This window comes from Gigantopelta aegis, chromosome 3, assembly GCF_016097555.1.
Source record: "Gigantopelta aegis isolate Gae_Host chromosome 3, Gae_host_genome, whole genome shotgun sequence".
NCBI classification, from domain to species: domain Eukaryota; kingdom Metazoa; phylum Mollusca; class Gastropoda; order Neomphalida; family Peltospiridae; genus Gigantopelta; species Gigantopelta aegis.
In genome coordinates this window covers 67,076,572-67,100,369 of record NC_054701.1, presented here as the reverse complement: position 1 = coordinate 67,100,369, position 23,798 = coordinate 67,076,572, and the positions used below count along the sequence as shown (strand labels likewise).

General features: G+C 38.1%; 1 protein-coding gene across 4 annotated transcripts in view; it reads left to right on the top strand.

Moving 5' to 3' along the window:
* Positions 1-23,798, top strand: part of LOC121368704 (double C2-like domain-containing protein beta) — a 122,477-nt gene that overhangs the window by 80,505 nt on the left and 18,174 nt on the right. For 3 of the 4 annotated variants that reach the window (XM_041493447.1, XM_041493444.1, XM_041493445.1), the window contains exons 4-9: positions 1,488-1,617; positions 3,503-3,589; positions 15,904-16,102; positions 17,701-17,796; positions 20,424-20,612; positions 22,676-22,717. In XM_041493447.1, coding sequence (XP_041349381.1) covers positions 1,488-1,617; positions 3,503-3,589; positions 15,904-16,102; positions 17,701-17,796; positions 20,424-20,612; positions 22,676-22,717 — 743 coding nt within the window. The remainder of the gene's footprint in view (positions 1-1,487; positions 1,618-3,502; positions 3,590-15,903; positions 16,103-17,700; positions 17,797-20,423; positions 20,613-22,675; positions 22,718-23,798) is intronic. The other variant, XM_041493448.1, reaches the window with a different exon arrangement.

Here is a 23,798-nt window from a genome sequence, read left to right as displayed (position 1 = left end):
TATGATGATAAAACTATACACAAATTTTATCTGTAACTCAAACATACACAAAATATGATGATAAAGCTATACACAAACTTGATCTCACTTTTTTAAAGCATTGTAAAAAAAAGGTCTGGAAAACTATACTGACGGAAAGAAATAAGGACAGAAAGAAATGTTTTATTTAACGACGCACTCAACACATTTTATTTACGGTTATATGGCGTCAGACATATGGTTAAGGACCACACAGATTTTGAGAGGAAACCCGCTGTCGCCACTACATGGTCTACTCTTCCGATTAGCAGCAAGGGATCTTTTATTTGCGCTTCCCACAGGCAGGATAGCACAAACCATGGCCTTTGTTGAACCCTGTTATGGATCACTGGTCGGTGCAAGTGGTTTACACCCACCATTAAGACTTGCGGAGCACTCACTCAGGGTTTGGAGTCGGTATCTGGATTAAAAATCCCATACCTTGACTGGGATCCGAACCCAGTACCTACCAGCCTGTAGACTGATGGCCTGCCACGGATGCCACCGAGGCCGGTGAAAGAAATAAGGGAACACATAAATAAAATCAGCCAATATGCAGACAAAACCCTCATCAATAGTATAAGGAAGGAAGGGAATGTTTTATTTTACAACACACTCAACACATTTTATTTACGGTTATATGGCATCGGACATATATATGATTAAGGACCACACAGATATGGAGAGAGGAAACCTGCTGTCGACACTTAATGGGCTACTCTTTCCAGTTAGCAGCAAGGGATCTTTTATATGCACCATCCCACAGACAGGATAGTACATATCACAGCCTTTGTTACACCAGTTGTGGAGCACTGTCTGGAGTGAGAAATAGCCCAATGGGCCCACCGATGGGGATCGATCCCAGACTGACCGCGCATTAAGTGAGCATTTTACCACGGGGCTATGTCCCACTCCTCAATAGTATAAAGAAGTTTACTGTATTGCCAGCAAGCCAGCAGTTAACACCACAGTACATTCATATCATATTCTGCATATCAAATAGACATAACTACTCTAGTTTTGGTCTTAAATACCACACGGTCATTTAGTTCTTTCCATCTGTATATATGTTAGACAGATGGACAGACAGAAAAACAGACGTACAGATATACATGTATGGAGACAAAACCTATAATGCTCTCTGATTATCTTATGGAACTATTAAATCAATGTACTCTATATAGTGGACTCATTAAACCAATAGCTGATGTATTTTCCATGCTGGGGTATCGTTAAATATTCATTCATTTATTTATTTATTTGATAAACCAAACCTAGCAATAATCTGTGTTATTGTTGTTGTTGTTGTTGTTGCAGGCACCTGGTAGACAAGCTGGAGAATATGAAGAAGTACTGTATCAGTAACGGTAGCACTCAGTGCATTCTGTGCAGGGATGAGTTCAGACTGCTCTAGTGGTGTCGTTAAACAAAACCTGACCATATTCTGTGTATTGTTGTTGTTGTTGCAGGCACCTGGTAGACAAGCTGGAGAACATGAAGAAACACTGTATCGGTAATGGGAGCACTCAGTGCATCCTGTGTGGGGACGAGTTCAGACTTCTCGGTGCGTCGCCCACCTTCTGTGACGACTGCAGAAAGGTAGCCAACAGATTTCCAATCAGTCTCCATTTATACGTCGTAGCACATCACCGCATTAAGATGCAGACATGTTCCTCATGCATCAGTGCATTAACACCAGCCTCATGATTAATGGAATTTTATGTTACAATTACATATGTACAGTCAGATTTACTAAAAGTAGCCATCTGAGTTTTAGAAATCTCGTATAACAAGTAAGCATACTATTCTTTAATTACAGTTGCATATTCAGGAAATTGTGCAGATGGGTGTCTAGACTGTGTGATGAGCGATGTTTTAAGCGGGGTTCAATTCATGCTCCCCCAGAAAATTAAAAGAAAAACTTTGCCTTGAACTGGGAGGGTTTTAACCCAAACTCCCAGGGGGCGAGACGTAGCCCAGTGGTAAAGTGCTCGCTTGATGCGCGGTCGGTTTAGGATTGATCCCCGTCAGTGGGCCCATTGAGCTATTTCTTGCTCCAGCCAGTGCACCATGACTGGTACATCAAAGGTCGGATTGTGTGCTATCCTGTCTGTGGGATGGTGCATATCCCTTGCTGCTAATCGAAAAAGAGTAGCTCATGAAGTGGCGACAGCGGGTTTCCTCTCTCAATATCTGTGTGGTCCTTAACCATATGTCCGACGCCATATAACAGTAAGTAAAATGTGTTGAGTGTGTTGTTAAATAAACTATTTCCTTCCTTCCTTCACAAACTTCCACTGCACTTGCACCTGGTGTAATTATATTTTATTTGACCATTTGTCGACGTTGATATTGGTTTTATTATCACTGCCTAAATTTCATGACATAAATATTTTGATGAATATGCATTTTTGTTTGAGGATTTGTTGAACAATTATATTTAAAAAAGGTATGTCTAACAAAACAGTAAGACATGATATACATTGTAAGTACTGCGAAACCTCTCTAAACTGGACCCTCTCTAAACTGGACCCTCTCTAAACTGGAATTCCTTCAAAACCGGAATTTTTTCACGGCCCTTTTTTAAAATCGGTACAGAAATTAACCTCTCTAAACCAGATACCTCTTAGAACTGGACATTTTACTTGGTCCCGAGGGTGTCCGCTTTAGAGGGGTTTCACGGTATATGCAAATAGGCTCTTGGGGAATTTGAATCCCCTTGATATGTGACATATTAATGCTGGCTTTGGATTTAATTAAATAGTAAAATTTTTATTATGTACATTGAATTACAATACAGTTTTGATACAGTTCACTTTCATATTTATTAAATGGCCACATTTAAAGTTAGTCTACACCAAATTTAGTTAATACAGTAACTGTACAAAATGAAAACAAAAACATTTATAGACTCCTCTGCCTGCTACTGACCCTGGTCAGGCTGTTGGTGCTCTCTTGCACCTGCTCTGTGCAGGCGGTCCCTTCTCCCACCCACCCAAACCCTTTCCTGTCCCGGACGGAGGAGCCGGCTGAGACTGGCACCTGTGCCCATAACAGGCTTGAGCTAAAACAGCTTGCTGTGCATGTGCCTCATTAATCCCTACACCACACCACACCACACCACACCACACCACACCACACCACACCACACCACACCACACCACACCACACCACACCACACCACACCACACCACACCACACCACACCACACCACACCACACCACACCACACCACACCGGGCTTGGGCTTGGGCTTGGGCTTGGGCTTGGGCTTGGGCTTGGGCTTGGGCTTGGGCTTGGGCTTGGGCTTGGGCTTGGGCTTGGGCTTGGGCTTGGGCCTACGCCTAGGCCTCGACTGAAAAATTCATTCTGAGTATTTTTGGCCATCTGTAAGGTGAGGTTTCTGGATTCCTTGTTACATTTGATGTGCAGACTGTTGTAAAATAATATTATTCTTTATAGTTATATAATTGTTTACATTACAGGCTGTGTGTTCCAAGTGTGGGGTGGATACGTACGGCAGCAACAGACAGCCCCTGTGGTTGTGTAAAGTCTGCAGTGAACACAGAGAGGTGAGTTCACTTTATCCATGTTAAACCGTTGCAGTATGGTAACAGGAACAAGAGTAAGTGTGATTTTAACCTTCTTGGACATATGTAATGTACTTCATCCTGCAACCACTGTTTCATTTGACAGAATATGATGACAGATAAAATCAAAGTCATATCTGTATAGTAGCAGGATATGACTTTTTAAGTCACTCATGTGACATCACACACCTACATTACAGAATCACTCATTTGACCTCTAGGTCATCGTACAATGTGGCTGAAATAACAGAAATAATAGCGTTACCCATTAATTTTTATGGTCTGCAGGATAAAGATAGTAACTAGTTAATGATGTTGGATATCTGCTTTATCCTGTTCAGGCTGAATAAGAAATTCTGCTCTGCAGAACCTCGCAGAATTTCCCATTCTTACCTTCACAGGATAAAGCAGATATCCTATGCCATTAACTAATTATTCTCTATATATCTTGTAAAGGCTGGTAGGATCAGAGTTCCAGTGCATCATAGTGATGTTAATGTTGCCAGTTACATTACTCTCTCCTTCCATGACAAATCCAGAAGGATTGAAGATGCCAGCAATTTGGGGCAGTGGGGTGTTTGAGGGTAGATGTTTAGGCCCAGCATCATCTCTACCTTGCTTGGTTCCATGGAGTCAACATTGTCATGAGCATTCAGTGTAGTCACAACCATGAGTCATCATATGCATTGATATCCGGTCCACTCCCCATCTTTAGACCAATGTCTCCCATCTTTAGGGGACTGCAAAGATTTAATTCAGTCTTCTTTCTCTTTCTCCAAGATAGGTTTTCTTGCTGGGATGATGAGCCCATTCTAATGATGTTTCGATTTTTTAATGTCCTTCTCCTAGGTTAGTTGCCTGCTATGGCTGAGGAGCCTAACCTACCCATTGCTTTCTTTTCTGACTTGTCCTTGTCTTAGAGAGAATCACTTGCCAAGGCTAGCGAGCATCTTCTGCCCAGGTTTGAAATCAAAGTTTTCTTTCTCCTACCCTTTTGCCAACATATGCTTGTCTGCAAATCATGCAAGGTTTTGAGATGAAAGGTTTGGTTTTCCTAGACTAGATGGGTGGGATTTAGCTCAGTCTGTTGAGTGTTTGCTTGAGGTGCTTGTGTCGCACGATCAAACCACCTTGGTGGATCCATTCAACTGATTGGTTTTTTTCTGGTTCCAACCAGTGCACCACAACTGGTCAAAGGCCATGGTATGTGCTATCCTGTCTGTGGGAAAATGCATATAAAAGATCCCTTGCTGCATTAAGAAAAATGTAGCAGGTTTCCTCATTACATATCAGTATTACCAAATGTTTGACATCCAATAGTCAATGAAAATGTGTTTAGTGCATCGTTAAATAAACTATTTTCTTCCTTCCTTCCAATAGCCAATGATTAATTTACCAATGTGCTCTAGTGGTGTCATTAAACATAACAAACGTTTAACTTTAACTTTCCTAGACTAGTGTTTGTCAAGGCCACCGAGCCCAGTCAACGTGGGTTTTTGAATCAGAGTTTTCCTTCTTCTAGACGGATGGTCTTTCATGGTTCACATCATCTGTCTATCCATACTAGTTACCCATAGCTGGGACTGGATTAGTTAGTGTTGGAGCATGTCTGCATATCTGGGGCTCCAGCTCCTCCAAGATCTCCCCAAGTCTAGCCCAGGACCATAAAGCTCCAGTTACCATGGTGTGCCAAACTGAAAGAGTAAGGGGCTTGGAGAGAGTTGTCTCTGGAGATGTTATGTATCAAAGCGATGGGACTAACACCTCTGGCCAGCTTTTCACATGTTAGGCTGTCTGGCAGCTACAGCTGAAAGCTGGAAGGTTATAAACTTGCTACCCTCTTTGACATTACCCACTTTGACACAAGTCTGCTACCCTCTTTGACATAAGCCTGCTACCCTCTTTGACATAAGCCTGCTACCCTCTTTGGCATTACCCACTTTGACACAAGTCTGCTACCCTCTTTGACATTACCCGCTTTGACATAATTCTGCTACCCTCTTTGACATAAGTCTGCTACCCTCTTTGGCATTACCCTCTTTGACATAAGTCTGCTACCCTCTTTGACATTACCCGCTTTGACATAAGTCTGCTACCCTCTTTGACATAAGTCTGCTACCCTCTTTGACATAAGTCTGCTACCCTCTTTGACATAAGTCTGCTACCCTCTTTGACATTACCCGCTTTGACATAAGTCTGCTACCCTCTTTGACATAAGTCTGCTACCCTCTTTGGCATAAGCCTGCTACCCGCTTTGACATAAGTCTGCTACCCTCTTTGACATAAGTCTGCTACCCTCTTTGACATAAGTCTGCTAACCCGCTGCTACACTCTTTGACATTACCTCTTTGACATAAGTCTGCTACCCTCTTTGAAATAAGTCTGCTACCCTCTTTGGCATAAGCCTGCTGTTTGACATAAGTCTGCTACCCTCTTTGACATTACCCGCTTTGACATAATTCTGCTACCCTCTTTGACATAAGTCTGCTACCCTCTTTGGCATTACCAGCTTTGACATAAGTCTGCTACCCTCTTTGACATACCCGTCTGCTACTGCTACCTTCTTTGACATAAGTCTGCTACCCTCTTTGACATAAGTCTTTGCTACCTGCTTTGACTCTTTGACATTGCAACCCGCTTTGACTTAAGTCTGCTACCCTCTTTGACATAAGTCTGCTACCCTCTTTGGCATAAGCCTGCTACCCGCTTTGACATAAGTCTGCTACCCTCTTTGACATAAGTCTGCTACCCTCTTTGACATAAGTCTGCTACCCGCTTTGACACAAGTCTGCAACCCTCTTTGACACAAGTCTGCAACCCTCTTTGACATAAGCCTACTACGCTCTTTGGCATTACCCTCTTTGACATAAGTCTGCTACCCTCTTTGACATTACCCGCTTTGACATAAGTCTGCTACCCTCTTTGACATAAGTCTGCTACCCTCTTTGGCATAAGCCTGCTACCCGCTTTGACATAAGTCTGCTACCCTCTTTGACATAAGTCTGCTACCCTCTTTGACATAAGTCTGCTACCCTCTTTGACATAAGTCTGCTACCCGCTTTGACACAAGTCTGCAACCCTCTTTGACATAAGCCTGCTACCCTTTTTGACATAAGCCTACTACGCTCTTTGGCATTAGAACATGTGGCTAGGAAGCCATTATACCAAGGTACTATAGTCCGATCCACAGGGAACACCTTTTTTTTAGCCATAGTATTTACTACAAATTATTTATTTATGAGCCGATTTGTAAATTGCCCACAAATAGTTGTTTTTTTTTTTTTTTCCAAAACACTCTTGACTTTTCTTCTTACATCAAACCAAACTCAAATTATTTACAATTTTTTTTGGTATAGAATGATGAAACAGACTATAGGTTCACATCCCAGTTCAATTTCTGTACTGCTGAACTTTTCAGATGATGAAACACCATGCATTGCCATTAAAGCAAACATGTTGAGAAAAGTAATTTTGGTCATATATCTTATGTTTAGTATATGTGATTAAAAAGTTGGGTTTTTTTTTCATTTTAAAAACATTGATTAAACCACCCCCCGAAAAAAAAAAACATTTAAAAAACCCCAAACAACTCAAACTGTCTGGTTGGCCTACTTATTCACATCCAATAACTACAGTTGCAGATGGTTATCTAAACCTGTCTTTGATTTACTTAATTAACTAATGTACGCTACATCTCGCCTGACACCAGCATGTCTAGTTCTTCCTGTCTGTGATTGCGTCTGCTGTCTGAAGATGGGCACACACCGATCGGCACTGTTTCTGACAGGATCAGCTGTCATTGTTATTGATCAGCCTGTCCCAGTCTGATTTTGCCTTCAATTTTCTCTTATTAGATGAGGCAGACAATCTCTGAGACCGCTGATTTTATTTACACATAATAACGCAGTGACCTTCTTCACCATGGGGGGTGGGGGGTGGGGGTGGAGGATTTAGCTCAGTCTTTTGAAGGAAGGAAATGTTTTATTTAACGACGCACTCAACACATTTTATTTACAGTTATATGGCATTGGACATATGGTTAAGGACCACACAGATATTTAAAGAGGAAACCTGCTGTCGGCACTTCATGGGCTATTCCTTTCGATTAGCAGCAAGGGATCTTTTATATGCACCATCCTACAGACAGGATAGTACATACCACGACCTTTGTTATACCAGTTGTGGAGCACTGGCTGTGACGAGAAATAGCCCAATGGGTCCACCGATGGGGATCGATCATACACCGACTGCACATCAAGCGAATGCTTTACCACTGGGCTACGTCCTGCCTCTAATCGGTTGAGTGCTTGCTTGAAGTGCTTGCGTTGCAGGATCGAACCACCTTGGTGGATCCATTCAGCTGATATATTTGTTTCTCGTTCCAACCAGTGCACCACACCTGGACAAAGACCGTGGTATGTGCTTTCCTGTCTGTGGGAAAGTGCATATAAAAGATCCCTTGCTTTATTAGGAAAAATGTAGCAGGTTTCCTCTGATGACTACGAGTCCGAATTTCCAAATGTTTGACGTCCAATAGCCGATGATTAATTAATCAGTGTGCTCCAGTGGTGTCGTTAAACAAAACAAACTTTAAACTTTCTTCACCACGGACATGGTTGTGCCAGTGTGTGGAACATTGTGCCAGTGTGTTGATAATTAATTAATAACAGAATTTGAGAGCCATAATTAATTTGGTACATGAACTAATGACTAAATAAGACAGCTAATCAAAAAGAGTAGCCCATGAAGTGGTGACATAGGGTTTCCTCTCTCATATCTGTGTGGTCTTTAACCATTTGTCTGATGCCATGTAACTGTAAATAAAATGTGTTGAGTGTGTTGACAAATAAAACATTTCCTTCCTTCTTCCTTCTCCAGTCTGTGGAATGGTTCATATAAAAGATCCCTTGCTGTTTGATTGAAGCATCCACACCTACCGGCCTTAAAGCCAGTTAGTTAACCAGTGTGATTTCAGACCAGTTTTTCTATTTGATTGAAGCATCCACACATACCAGTCTTAAACCCAGTGAGTTAACCAGTGTGATTTCAGACCAGTTTCTCTATTTGATTAAAGAATCCACACCTATCTGCCTTAAACCCAGTGATTTAACCAGTTTCTCTATTTGATTGAAGTATCCACATCTACTGGCCTTGAAACCCAGTGAGTTAACCAGTGTGATTTCAGACCAATTTCTCTATTTGTTTGAAGCATCCACACCTACCGGCCTTAAACCCAGTGAGTTAACCAGTGTGATTTCAGACCAATTTTCCTATTTGATTGAAGCATCCGCACCCACCGGCCTTAAACCCATTGAGTTAACCATTGTGATTTCAGACCAGTTTCTCTATTTGATTGAAGCATCCACACCTACCAGCCTAAAACCCACTGAGGTAACCAGTGTGATTTCAGACCAATTTCTCTATTTGATTAAAACATCCACACCAACCGGCCTTAAACCCAGTGATTTAACCAGTGCGATTTCAGACTAATTTCTCTATTTGATTAAAACATCCACACCTACCGTCCTTAAACCCAGTGATTTAACCAGTGTGATTTCAGACCAGTTTCTCTATTTGATTAAAACATCCACACCTACCTGCCTTAAATCCAGTGAGTTAACCAGTGTGATTTCAGACCAGTTTCTCTATTTGATTGAAGCATCCACACCTACCAGCCTAAAACCGTTTGAGGTATCCAGTGTGATTTCAGACCAATTTCTCTATTTGACTGAAACATCCACACCTACCAGCGTTAAACCCAGGGAGTTAGCCAGTGTGATTTCAGACCAGTTTCTCTATTTGATTGAAGCATCCACACCTACCAGCCTAAAACCCATTGAGGTAACCAGTGTGATTACATACCAATTTCTCTATTTGATTAAAACATCCACACCAACCGGCCTTAAACCCAGTGATTTAACCAGTGTGATTTCAGACCAGTTTCTCTATTTGATTGAAACATCCACACCTACCAGCCTTAAACCCAGTGATTTAACCAGTGTGATTTCAGACCAGTTTCTCTATTTGATTGAAACATCCACACCTACCAGCCTTAAACCCAGTGAGTTAACCAGTGTGATTTCAGACCAGTTTCTCTATTTGATTAAAACATCCACACCAACCGGCCTTAGGCTTAAACCATAACTTGTTGAGATCGATCTTGTCTGTCAGGAAATTAAAAAATAATGACATAAAAATATGTCGAGTCTCATACAGACGGAATCATCACAATGTCGTTAACGTTCTGTTAAACTCATTCTGATGGTCCACTAAGGTCTGCTAACTTCTTTTGTAATTTTGGTTTCTTCATAATAACCATACTGAATTGGTTTTCATGTCTGCAGACTATACAATTTTCTGCCTTTTTTTTTTATTATTTTTTTTTCATGGTTATTATTTTATCCCTTTGTAAATGGCAAATTTCTACAATATCAAGGTGTTGTATTTTCTTATTCAAATGACGGACAGTTTCAGGTCAGTCTTGCGGCTTATTAATAAACATCAGTGGGTAAATAACCTTTAGGAAATGAGGTTCTGAAAAATTCCTTTTGAAGCTTTTTAAAAGACATATACATGTATAAAAAAGAAAGAAAAAAGCAAACAGAGTCTCTATAGACTTACGTTGTTACCATATTTATTTATTGATTGGTTGTGTTGAACTTTTATAAAGTTATAACTTAAGAAAAGGTTAATGTTTATTGAAAAATGTTTGTAAAAGATGTGCCAAATGAATACATCTTGCTGATATTCCAAAATTCTTTCAGAACAAAATGTTGAAGTTCATTTGTGCTTTGTTTTCTTTGTCCATGACTGCATGATTGTTGTATGATCAAACATATCCATTCTATCTATACTCGGTGCACAATTTGGGGTTACAAATTAGACTGAGCACCGTTACGACATACAGTGAACCTAATACCAGTCTACCAGTGGTAAAGCATTCGCTTGATGTGCGGTCAGTCTAGGATTGATCCCCGTCGGTGGACCCATTGGGCTATTTCTCGCTCCAGCCAGTGCACCATGACTGGTATACCAAAGGCCGTGGTATGTGTTATTCTGTCAGTGGGATGGTGCATATAAAAGATCCCTTGCTGTTAATTGAAAAGAGTAGTCCATGAAGTGGCGACAGCAGGCTTCCTTTCTCAATATCTGTGTGGTCCTTAAACATATGTCCAACTCCATATAACCATACATAAAATGTGTTGAATGCGTCGTTAAATAAAATATTTCCTTCCTTCCTTAATACCAGTCTACTAAGCCCTGCCAACTACAACTGATGAAACTCTATAATAAGAAAACTTTATATTGTAAACTTTCTGTATTGTTGTCATCGATTTATGCCATTCTATCATGAATCTTGCATTTTGCACTGATGAGCTGATGGTATCATTTCAACAGATTAATACAGTGATAAATCTAAGTTACAAATGTTTTTATTCAGTGGCATTTTTTAAAAACTGCCATGGTAAAACCCCTGACCCTGAGCAGTTCATAATGCAGCTGTGGCAGGTGTCATTATAGTGCCACCATTAAAGAGTCTGTCCTAAGTTTGCTGCCAGTGGAAGGAAGGAAGGAAGGAAATGTTTTATTTAACGATGCACTCAACACATTTTATTTACGGTTATGTGGTGTTGGGCATATGGTTAAAGACCACACAGATATTGAGACATGAAACCAGCTGTCGCCACTTTATGGGCTACTCTTTTCGATTAGCAGAAAGGGATGTTTTATATGCACCATCCCATAGACAGGATAGCACACACCATGGCCTTTGATGTACCAGTAGTGGTGCACTGGTGGAAATGAGAACTGTTTACTTATATAGGAAAAAAAACCCGTCTATAAAGTTAAAGTTTGTTTTGGCTAGAGTGAGAAATAGCCCACTGGGTTCACTGACGGGGATCGATCCCAGACCAACCGTGTATCAAGCGAGTGCTTTACCACTGGGCTACGTCTTACCCTGCCAATGTAGTGTGTTCTGACTACATGTAACAACTCAAATTACACATCTTGTTTAGAATATTGGTGTCTGTATACACAATGAGTTTCTGATGTGTTCTGACTACATGTAACAACTCAAATTACACATCTTGTTTAGAATATTGGTGTCTGTATACACAATGAGTTTCTGGTGAGTTCTGACTACATGTAACAACTCAAATTACACATCTTGTTTAGAATATTGGTGTCTGTATACACAATGAGTTTCTGGTGAGTTCTGACTACATGTAACAACTCAAATTACACATCTTGTTTAAAATATTGGTGTCTGTATACACAATGAGTTTCTGGTGAGTTCTGACTACATGTAACAACTCAAATTACACATCTTGTTTAGAATATTGGTGTCTGTATACACAATGAGTTTCTGGTGAGTTCTGACTACATGTAACAACTCAAATTACACATCTTGTTTAAAATATTGGTGTCTGTATACACAATGAGTTTCTGGTGAGTTCTGACTACATGTAACAACTCAAATTACACATCTTGTTTAGAATATTGGTGTCTGTATACACAATGAGTTTCTGGTGTGTTCTGACTACATGTAACAACTCAAATTACACATCTTGTTTAAAATATTGGTGTCTGTATACACAATGAGTTTCTGGTGAGTTCTGACTACATGTAACAACTCAAATTACACATCTTGTTTAGAATATTGGTGTCTGTATACACAATGAGTTTCTGGTGAGTTCTGACTACATGTAACAACTCAAATTACACATCTTGTTTAGAATATTGGTGTCTGTATACACAATGAGTTTCTGGTGAGTTCTGACTACATGTAACAACTCAAATTACACATCTTGTTTAAAATATTGGTGTCTGTATACACAATGAGTTTCTGGTGTGTTCTGACTACAGGTAACAACTCAAATTACACATCTTGTTTAAAATATTGGTGTCTGTATACACAATGAGTTTCTTGTGTGTTCTGACTACAGGTAACAACTCAAATTACACATCTTGTTTAAAATATTGGTGTCTGTATACACAATGAGTTTCTGGTGTGTTCTGACTACAGGTAACAACTCAAATTACACATCTTGTTTAGAATATTGGTGTCTGTATACACAATGAGTTTCTGGTGAGTTCTGACTACAGGTAACAACTCAAATTACACATCTTGTTTAAAATATTGGTGTCTGTATACACAATGAGTTTCTTGTGTGTTCTGACTACAGGTAACAACTCAAATTACACATCTTGTTTAGAATATTGGTGTCTGTATACACAATGAGTTTCTGGTGAGTTCTGACTACATGTAACAACTCAAATTACACATCTTGTTTAGAATATTGGTGTCTTTATACACAATGAGTTTCTGGTGAGTTCTGACTACATGTAACAACTCAAATTACACATCTTTTTAGAATATTGGTGTCTGTATACACAATGAGTTTCTGATGTGTTCTGACTACATGTAACAACTCAAATTACACATCTTGTTTAGAATATTGGTGTCTGTATACACAATGAGTTTCTGGTGAGTTCTGACTACATGTAACAACTCAAATTACACATCTTGTTTAGAATATTGGTGTCTGTATACACAATGAGTTTCTGGTGAGTTCTGACTACATGTAACAACTCAAATTACACATCTTGTTTAGAATATTGGTGTCTGTATACACAATGAGTTTCTGGTGAGTTCTGACTACATGTAACAACTCAAATTACACATCTTGTTTAGAATATTGGTGTCTGTATACACAATGAGTTTCTGGTGAGTTCTGACTACAGGTAACAACTCAAATTACACATCTTGTTTAGAATATTGGTGTCTGTATACACAATGAGTTTCTGGTGAGTTCTGACTACATGTAACAACTCAAATTACACATCTTGTTTAGAATATTGGTGTCTGTATACACAATGAGTTTCTGGTGAGTTCTGACTACATGTAACAACTCAAATTACACATCTTGTTTAGAATATTGGTGTCTGTATACACAATGAGTTTCTGGTGAGTTCTGACTACAGGTAACAACTCAAATTACACATCTTGTTTAGAATATTGGTGTCTGTATACACAATGAGTTTCTGGTGAGTTCTGACTACAGGTAACAACTCAAATTACACATCTTGTTTAGAATATTGGTGTCTGTATACACAATGAGTTTCTGGTGAGTTCTGACTACAGGTAACAACTCAAATTACACATCTTGTTTAGAATATTGGTGTCTGTATACACAATGAGTTTCTGGTGAGTTCTGACTACAGGTAACAACTCAAATTACACATCTTGTTTAGAATATTGGTGTCTGTATACACAATGAGTTTCTGGTGTGTTCTGACTACATGTAACAACTCAAATTACACATCTTGTTTAGAATATTGGTGTCTGTATACACAATGAGTTTCTGGTGTGTTCTGACTACATGTAACAACTCAAATTACACATCTTGTTTAGAATATTGGTGTCTGTATACACAATGAGTTTCTGGTGAGTTCTGACTACATGTAACAACTCAAATTACACATCTTGTTTAGAATATTGGTGTCTGTATACACAATGAGTTTCTGGTGAGTTCTGACTACATGTAACAACTTAAATTACACATCTTGTTTAGAATATTGGTGTCTGTATACACAATGAGTTTCTGGTCATCCCAGTGGTACAGCGCTCGCTCGATGTGTGGTCGGTGTGGGATTGATCCCCGTCGGTGGGCCCATTGGGCTATTTCTCGCTCCAGCCAGTGCACCACAACTGGTATATCAAAAGCCATAATATGTGCTACCCTGTCTGTGGGATGGTGTATATAAAAGATCCCTTGCTGCTTATCGAAAAAGAGTAGCCCATGAAGTGGCGACAGCGGCTTTCCTGTCTCAAAATCTGTGTGATCCTTAACCAATGTCTGATGCCATATAACCTTAAATAAAATATGTTGAGTGCATTGTTAAATAAAACATTTCCTTTCTTACTGTATATACAATGAGTTTCTGGTTATCCTGTTTGTAAGTAGTCCAAACTGGATTTGGTTTCCCAATCATTTCATACATATAAAATATATATTAGGAAATAAAATAAACTTTGACCTAGTGCAAACACAAGGATGACCAAAAACACATTTCATATGTAACCAGTGATATTTTATGCAGAAATATGCAATTGTATGCAAATATGTTAAGGTTCAGAAATATGCAATATGAAACATGCAATTGTAGTAACTAAAACGTCTCTGTTAGTTGGCAACATCTTGACAATGGCAACAAACTCAGGACAGTCTTTTAAGTTTGATCCTGGGGAATTAACTCAAAATGACAAACTAAAAAAACAATAACTGTTTCTTGTTTGTTTTGGGTTTTTTAAATCTGTTTACTTAATTACTGTCATTAAAAAAATTCCAGAACTCTTTTAAAATATAGGGCTAGCTCTGGGTGAGCAAAACATTTCGCCATATTATATAAAACAATTAAAAAATCCAGAGCTATTTTCCAACAAAACACCAATTACGTGTATTACATGGAATTTTTTCGCCAAATGAAAATAAAATTTGTCAATTGATCCTAAAATTAGCAATTGGCGAATTTGGCGAGTGGCAGATTGAGCTAGCCCTGTAACATATCTATTATAGAAAACCATCAGACACAAATGCTGTAAACGTTACGAGTTCCAAATTACTTTTGCGAGCACTGAGCTCACAGTGTCACCCAAAAACCAAGTGCTCTATGTTATATCACATTTTCTTGCCCACAGGACTGTATTAGCCAGCTTTTGCACTGTGCTACATAATCTGTCTAGCACTCCGGTACTGGATGATTTCTACATACATGTGACACCATAATTCATGTTTTACAACGACTGACGTCATAACTCATGTTTTTCAGAATTCTGTTTCATTTCACGTTGTATTATTGTTTTCAAAGTATTTAAACAAATTTAATATTTTGAACTTTATATTTATTGTTAAGTTGTTACATTTGTATGTTGTTGCATTATGTACCGTGGACTATATTTTTCTGCGTATGATTAAATGAGTTTGAAGGTGAACTGTTTTATGAATCGTTCTACAATAAACAAACAAACTGTATTTTACAAAATTAATAAAAAAAATTACTATAATTAAATGGGCAAGAAAAAGAACCAATCACCATTGTGAGGTATAGATAAGACAATTCCAACCCTCGGGACAAAATTTTGTAAATCTCGGTCTTCAGAAGAAAAAAAAAATTGTCCCTCGGGTTGGAATTACCTTATCTACATGTACACCTCACAACAGTGAAAGATTCTATTAGTCTGTACTTCCTTGTGTTTGATGCAAAATCTAAGAAAAAGGTTTGTTTCTCAGGTGTGGAAAAGATCAGGTGCCTGGTTCTTCAAAGGAATGCCAAAGTTTGTGATCCCTCAGAACAAGAAGAGTGAACTGGGGAAGTATCAGCCTCGGGGTCGGACTCAGCAACTGCGAGTGTCACAGCGAGTGCGGCCTGGGGGGCAGGGAGTGCGAGACTCGTACACGTGGCATCGAGCCAGGGGCAGCACCAGCACAGGTAGGATTGGTTTCTCAGTTTCCCAAGGACTCAATTCTAATATTGGTCCAGGGCCCCATTCCACGAAGCGATCTTAGCCCTAAGATCAACTTAAGTGCATAGGGTAGCTATGTGCTTCAAGTAATCTTAGGGCTAAGATCGTTTCGTGGAACGGGACCCAGAACTGCAAAAATGCTTACACCACTAATTAACATTGAGCCAGCACATTTCGTTTTTCTAATGTATATATATTTTTTCAAATCTTTAATGTCCCAGAAGAAATATTTGTAGTATGTATTATGGTTCAGCCCATTTATATTGAACTAAATAGAAATTCAAATATTAATTTAGATTTTTTTTTTTTTTTTTTTTAAACATTTGAAAAGTATTCAGTTTGAATTGTGTTGATTTTTGTGTCTTGTGAACATTTTAAGACCATTTTGACAATCCATTTACTGAATTAATTGTATCATGAAAAAAACTCACAAATATATACAGTGAAACCCCTCTAAACCAGGAAATAAAATGAAATTGAACCTAGTACAAATATTAGAACAATCAGAAACATGTTTAATATACAGCCACTAATATTTTATGCAGAAAAATGTATTTGATATGTAATTACAATCGCTAAAAGGTCTCTGTTAGTCAATAACATCTTAAAAATTGCAGCAGACTCAGGAATGTCCCTTTAAATCTAAGAAGGGCATTTTAAAACTAAAACGGGCATTTCTCCGGATATTTCAGGGTGGGATAATTGCTTAACACACTGCAAACATTTAAAGCCATATTGGTTTTAAATAAATGTATATATATAAAACAGAGAGATTGATTTTCTGTCACTTCAAAACAAGCAACAAAGTAATTGGTTAACAATATCAGAAGCGACCTCTCAACATGTCTTTCAAGTAGCGAGACTAAGAGTGTATCACAGCTGATAGGTAATGACAAGTGTGTGGCATGAACAACCACTCGAGACAAGCACCTGTTGTGAGTGGAGAGAAATACACTAGGAAGAGAAGTTGGATATAAAAAACACAAATTGACAAAAAAAATGTAGGTGCTGAAGGAGAAGGAGGAAATTACCAACTTGAAGGAATTATCTGTATTAGCTATGTTCATTGATATTACATTTATTAAGAATAGAAATAACAGATGAAAATGAAATAATAAATAATAGGCAGCTATTACCGTCTGCTAAGAATGTCATGTGATCTAGTCAAGTTGATACCCAAAACCTAAGAAAGATGCAATTCCATTGGCTTATCTTAAATATGAATTCCCATGCATTAACTGCCAGCTATATTAACCAATCAGGGATGAACTGTGCAACACATATCACGAGGTTATCAACATGCAATTTCATTGGTATATCTCAAATGTTAACACAATATATTAACTATCAGCTATAGTAACCAATCAGGGACAAACTTTCTAAGGTTATGAACAAGCACAAATTATGTAAAAATACTAAAATTCAGTCAGGAAGTATTAATTTTTTAGTAATTCTATACATGGCAACCATTTATTAAATAGGCAGCAAAAAATCGCCAGCATCTGTCTATATTAATGATATGAGTTATGCATGTTATTTATGATTTATTTGTTTGTGATTTCAGCGAGTTACGGTGAGAGCAGCGAGCAGGATTCTTCCAGTAGTTCTGAAGATGAGTTCAACATCGCCAAACCAAAGTCTAAGCGAGGAGGTGAATCAGGTTGTATATATAGTCACAATTAAATTACTTACCGTGTATCTTCACCTGAAAGTCAGTCTCTGCTGTAAGTCAAAACCCTAATTTCAAGCCCTGAAAACAATATTTTATTGACCTGTTTATAAGTCGACTCATGAAAAACGACTTCTAAATATTAAAGTATTTCTTAAAATATTTGCAAATGAGTCATAAATGGCACATACGTACAATATTTAGAAAAAAGAAAATTAATTTTAGGAACTTTGGGCAATTCAACTTTATTCATCACACCATATTCTATTTGCATAAATCAAGTTGAAATGAAATTGTTCTATTAAATAAAGATAAAAAAACTAACATTTAGTTTGAATCAACTTGGTCACTATAAATACTAGTAGAGATATTAATTTAATAATTTTGGCACTGGAAGTCTCTCTGACATGAACATTTGTTTGTATCATGCTATTCAATCAGTAGTGCACATTCTTGAGGTGCTTGAGTCATAGGATTGAACCTCCTTGGTAGACCCATTGGTGCACATTGACCCCTGGGGCCTAATTCACAACGGTCTCTAATTAGGCTCTGCTAGACAACAAAGCATCCTCTTTGTAAGTCTTTTAGCATTGCACAGCGAGATTGCAAAGTTGCGATAGTTTAGTGAATGGGGCCTAATTCACATCGGTCTCTTAGGCTCTGCTAGACAACTAAGTATCCTCTTTGCAAGTCTTTTAGCATTTCACTGTGAGATTGCAAAGTTGCGAGAGTTTAGTGAATGGGGCCTAATTCACAACCGTCTCTAATTAAGCTCTGCTAGACAACAAAGCAGCCTCTTTGCAAGTCTTTTAGCATTGCACAGCGAGGTTGGAAAGTTGCGATAGTTTAGTGAATGGGGCCTAATTCACAAAGACTTTTAGGCTTTGCTAGACAACAAGGCATCCTCTTTGTAAGTCTTTTAGCATTGCACTGCAAGATCACAAAGTTGCGAGAGTTTAGTGAATTAGGCCCCTGGTCTTAATGTTGGGAATCGAGTGGAATTCTATCATCGATCATCAGTTATAATCAGTTGGCACCAACCGATCAGGGGGCAGAGCGTAGCCCAGTGGTACAGCGTTCGCTGGATGCGCAGTTGGTGTGGGATCGATCCCTGTTGCTGGGCCCATTGGGCCATTTCTCGTTCCAGCCAGTGCACCAAGACTGGTAGATCAAAGGCCATGGTATGTACTACCCTGTCTGTGGGATGGTGCATATAAAGATCCCTTGCTGCTAATCAGAAAGAGTAGTCCATGAAGTGGCAACAGCAGGTTTCCTCTCTCAATATCTGTGTGGACCTTAACCATATGTCTGACACCATATAACGGGAAATAAAATGTGTTGAGTGCGTCATTAAATAAAACATTTCCTTCCACTGCAATTCTGTCATCGATCATCGGTTATAATCGGTTGTCACCAACCGATCAACTTTTCAATTACACAATCGGTTAGAATTATATGAACATAAGAAGGATTTGAATACTATGGGTCATGTACTTATTGCCATGTTCACCGGGATCTGGACCCTACAAATGGTACATTTTACCATTAATAACTATTTAATATATCTTTTTTATTTATGTAGACATGAAAATAAACACTAACCCCAGCATATTTAAATCAATTCTAGCATCTAACTTAGGGTACAATTACAGTTAACATTTTCCCACATAATCAATTTTGGATTTTTATAATCGGTCATCTAATTGGTAGAGCCAAACCGATCAATGTTCGATTATAATCGATCTTTAGAACATCGTTACCTGGTCTGGACTTGGGAGGGGGATTGAATATAAACCTAGAGACCCTTTGTCTACATTTTTTCTGGACACCTACATGTATATGAATAGCCTGACATTGTTTTTACTTTGAACAGCTGGGGATCAGGGTGATTCCCCAAACAACCTAGCCTATGTCTCTGGTATCTAATCATGCAGCCCTAGTTGGTACAAGTACATATTTATAGGATATTAAATGAGCTTCCATTTCGTATCATGTTGATGTTCCGACTGAAATAATTTTCAATTGTCACGAGCTTTAGCAAAAATTATTTTAATATCCTATTTATTACCCATAATTGATCTTAATTTATATCACTCAGCTCGTTTCATCGACCTTCCTGTAAGGTTGTAGTGTGCCAGTCAATAACATCATCGTGCGACGTTGAAGTGCTACGTCCCACTTGGCGTTCTAGTGTGACGTATCACTTTGATATGTACCAAGATATTATTTTTAACCAGACGGGTAATAATATGAAATATATATTACAATTGGTAATATAACCCTCTTCACCAGAATGACAATTGTAATGTGTTTTTGTAATATTTGTTGATTTTAGCAGCAAGTGACACCACAAAATCTGATAGATATTAATTTTTGTTTTAATTATTCACGAGAATGACAATAATTGTAATGTTTTTTGTAAGTAATAACAATAATTGTAATGTTTTTTGTAAGTGTTAACAATAAAAAAAAAATGTGTAAGTGATAACAATAATTGTAATGTTTTTTGTAAGTGATAACAATAATTGTAATATTTTTTATCAGTGATAACAATAATTGTAATGTTTTTTGTAAGTGATAACAATAATTGTAATATTTATTGTAATTGTTGTTTTCAGCAGAGAGCGACAACATCAGCATTGGCAGTTCGCGCAGTACCAACTTGTATGGACAGACGAGTCTGGCCGAGAGCAGAACTAGTATAACAAGTGCCAACTTCGGTGGTGGCCATTGGTCAGCCACTGAGAGTAGTCGTGGTGATGATCTCCATGATGATTCAGAAAATGAATACCCCAGTGTGGATAAAAGTAAGTGGCATGTGAACCTTGTTGAATGACTTATTCTCATAATCACAGATGAAAATTGTCTCGATTTATCAAAAAATCTGAATTTGTAATCATCTGTACAGTGTTTCTGGGTGTTCTGCTGTTTGTCAAAATTTGTCCATATTCTCCATCCTAAACGTACAATATGGTTTCGGCTGATGTTTTGTATACATTCTGAATTTAGGGCCACCATTTTAGGGCTCACACTGGAACAAATTTTGGTTTAGTCAATTTTCAGAAATGTAGGGTATTTCCTTGAAAATCATTAAAATGTGGTTAATTTAAGGAATATTTTATTAGTCAAAGTCTAAATTTTCAGCCATTTTGTATAAAAAATGAGCAATTGGCTAATATTGCAGTGTACAGGGTGAGCCCTGGATTTTAGACCATTGTGCAACCCTAACCCTTAGTGGGGCAGCTAAAACCCAATATTTGACTGAATTTGTGCACTTTTGATTAAAAGCATAAAACTTGGCACATAGATACCTTGACCCATTACAAACATTTTCAGATATGAACATAAGTCAGCAGCACCCAATGGTAGCCAGGGATGATCTACAAATGCACACACTTCTTTCCATGTAGGGAATTCTTAATAACTTGCAAGTATTTGCATTCAAATGCGTGGTACTCGGTCAGTGGTAATGCTACATCAGTTCTAAAATGTAATTTTGAATAAGTGAGATGACTAGGTGCAGATTCTTGGGTGGGGGGGGGGGGGGGGGGTATGGGGTGCAGCGGTGAGCAATATTTTGGTTGGGAAGGATTTGTTTTTTCATGCCAGTAAGCAATCACTACACCAAATATAACTCATGAAACATGATAAATAGAAAGAAATGTTTTATTTAACGACGCACTCAACACATTTTATTTTTATGGTTATATGGCGTCAGACATATGGTTAAGGACCACACAGATTTTGAGAGGAAACCCGCTGTCGCCACTACATGGGCTACTCTTCCGATTAACAGCAAGGGATCTTTTATTTGCGCTTCCCACAGGCAGGATAGCACAAACCATGGCCTTTGTTGAACCAGTTATGGATCACTGGTCGGTGCAAGTGGTTTACACCTACCCAATGAGCCTTGCGGAGCACTCACCCAGGGTTTGGAGTCGGTATCTGGATTAAAATTCCCATGCCTCGACTGGGATTCGAACCCAGTACCTACCAGCCTGTAGACCGATGGCCTACCACGACGCCACTGAGGCCGGTTTGATAAATAGATGCACATAAAAATATACTTACATAATCTGGTTTAAGAAATAGGTCTTCATTAAAAATAAAAAAAATAAAAATTATATTAAGTACTGAATTACCTTTTCAAGTGTTTCTTTGGTGAAAAATTATATTAAATACTGAAATGCCTTTTCAAGAGTTTCTTTGGTGAAGAATTATATTAAATACTAAAATGCCTTTTCAAGAGTTTCTTTGGTGAAGAATTATATTAAATACTGAAATGCCTTTTCAAGTGTTTCTTTGGTGAAGAATTATATTAAATACTGAAATGCCTTTTCAGATTTTTCTTTGGTGAAGAATTATATTAAATACTGAAATGCCTTTTCAGATTTTTCTTTGGTGAAGAATTATATTAAATACTGAAATGCCTTTTCAAATTTTTCTTTGGTGAAGAATTATATTAAATACTGAAATGCCTTTTCAAGTGTTTCTTTGGTGAAGAATTATATTAAATACTAAAATGCCTTTTCGAGTGTTTCTTTGGTGAAGAATTATATTAAATACTAAAATGCCTTTTCAAATTTTTCTTTGGTGAAAAATTATATTAAATACTGAAATGCCTTTTCAAGTGTTTCTTTGGTAATTACATCTTATAAGTAAGTTGACCTCTGTAGTATTTAAATAATCCATTTCTTTGAAGTTACCTGGGGTTTTTTTTCCATTACTAAATCATGAAAACTGTACATGAAGTTTGCTGCCATTTATATACATGAAAATGTTTACCATTGTGAACAAAAGTGAGTTAACAGTATATTTGCTGATCCATAGTATACAATTAATATGATGATGATTCGTGTTTTTGTTTCAGATTTTAGTCATGAAGGATCAACACGTTCAGGTCAAACTCCAGGTGAGTTTTCTAAAGATATCTTCTGCCATAGGATTTAGTTTTGATTAAGAAATAAAAGGAAAGGAATATTTGTTTAACACGTCACATTTTTAAAGTATGGCTGTTTACTGTTTTTAGAATGAGAAATTTTGAAGAAAATACTCTTTAACCAAATGACAGCACATCACAAGTATTTTGATATTCTCAATTATGCAAAGTTTATATACAGTCAGATCTGTATTAATTAAGCAGCCCCCTCTCTTAAAAGATTCTCCCTTTGATGGCTGCATAACACATATTTGACTTTAGTTACTTATTACAAATAAAAATGTAAAGATAGTGAAATATGGCATTCACAACTATGACAGTGCACCGTCAGGGCTTCTATAATTTTTATAAAATCCACTAGCCATGGGATCAGCGATTTAAAACATTTACTAGCCATGATTAAAAACTCATAAGCCCTACTTTACTTTGAGTTAAAACAATTTTACTAAATAATAGTAATAATGAGATGTCACCTAAAGAGGGAGATAGAGCTTAAAAACAGTAACATTGGGGGTTTGGGGTGGGGGCAGGATATCCATATTTACAAATATCCTTAACTGCAATATTTGACAATTTCTTTTTCACTGGTTGTCTGGCATGGCAACAGTAGTTATTTACTAGCCCAACATTGAATATCACTAGCCATGGGAGTGGGGCTACCATAATCTAGAAGCCCTGTACTAGCCCAACACTGAATATCACTAGCCATGGGAGTGGGGCTACCATAATCTAGAAGCCCTGTACTAGCCCGACACTGAATATCACTAGCCATGGGAGTGGGGCTACCATAATCTAGAAGCCCTGTACTAGCCCAACATTGAATATCACTAGCCATGGGAGTGGGGCTACCATAATCTAGAAGCCCTGTACTAGCCCAACATTGAATATCACTAGCCATGGGAGTGGGGCTGCCATAATCTAGACGCCCTGTACTAGCCCAACACTGAATATCACTAGCCATGGGAGTGGGGCTACCATAATCTAGAAGCCCTGTACTAGCCCAACACTGAATATCACTAGCCATGGGAGTGGGGCTACCATAATCTAGAAGCCC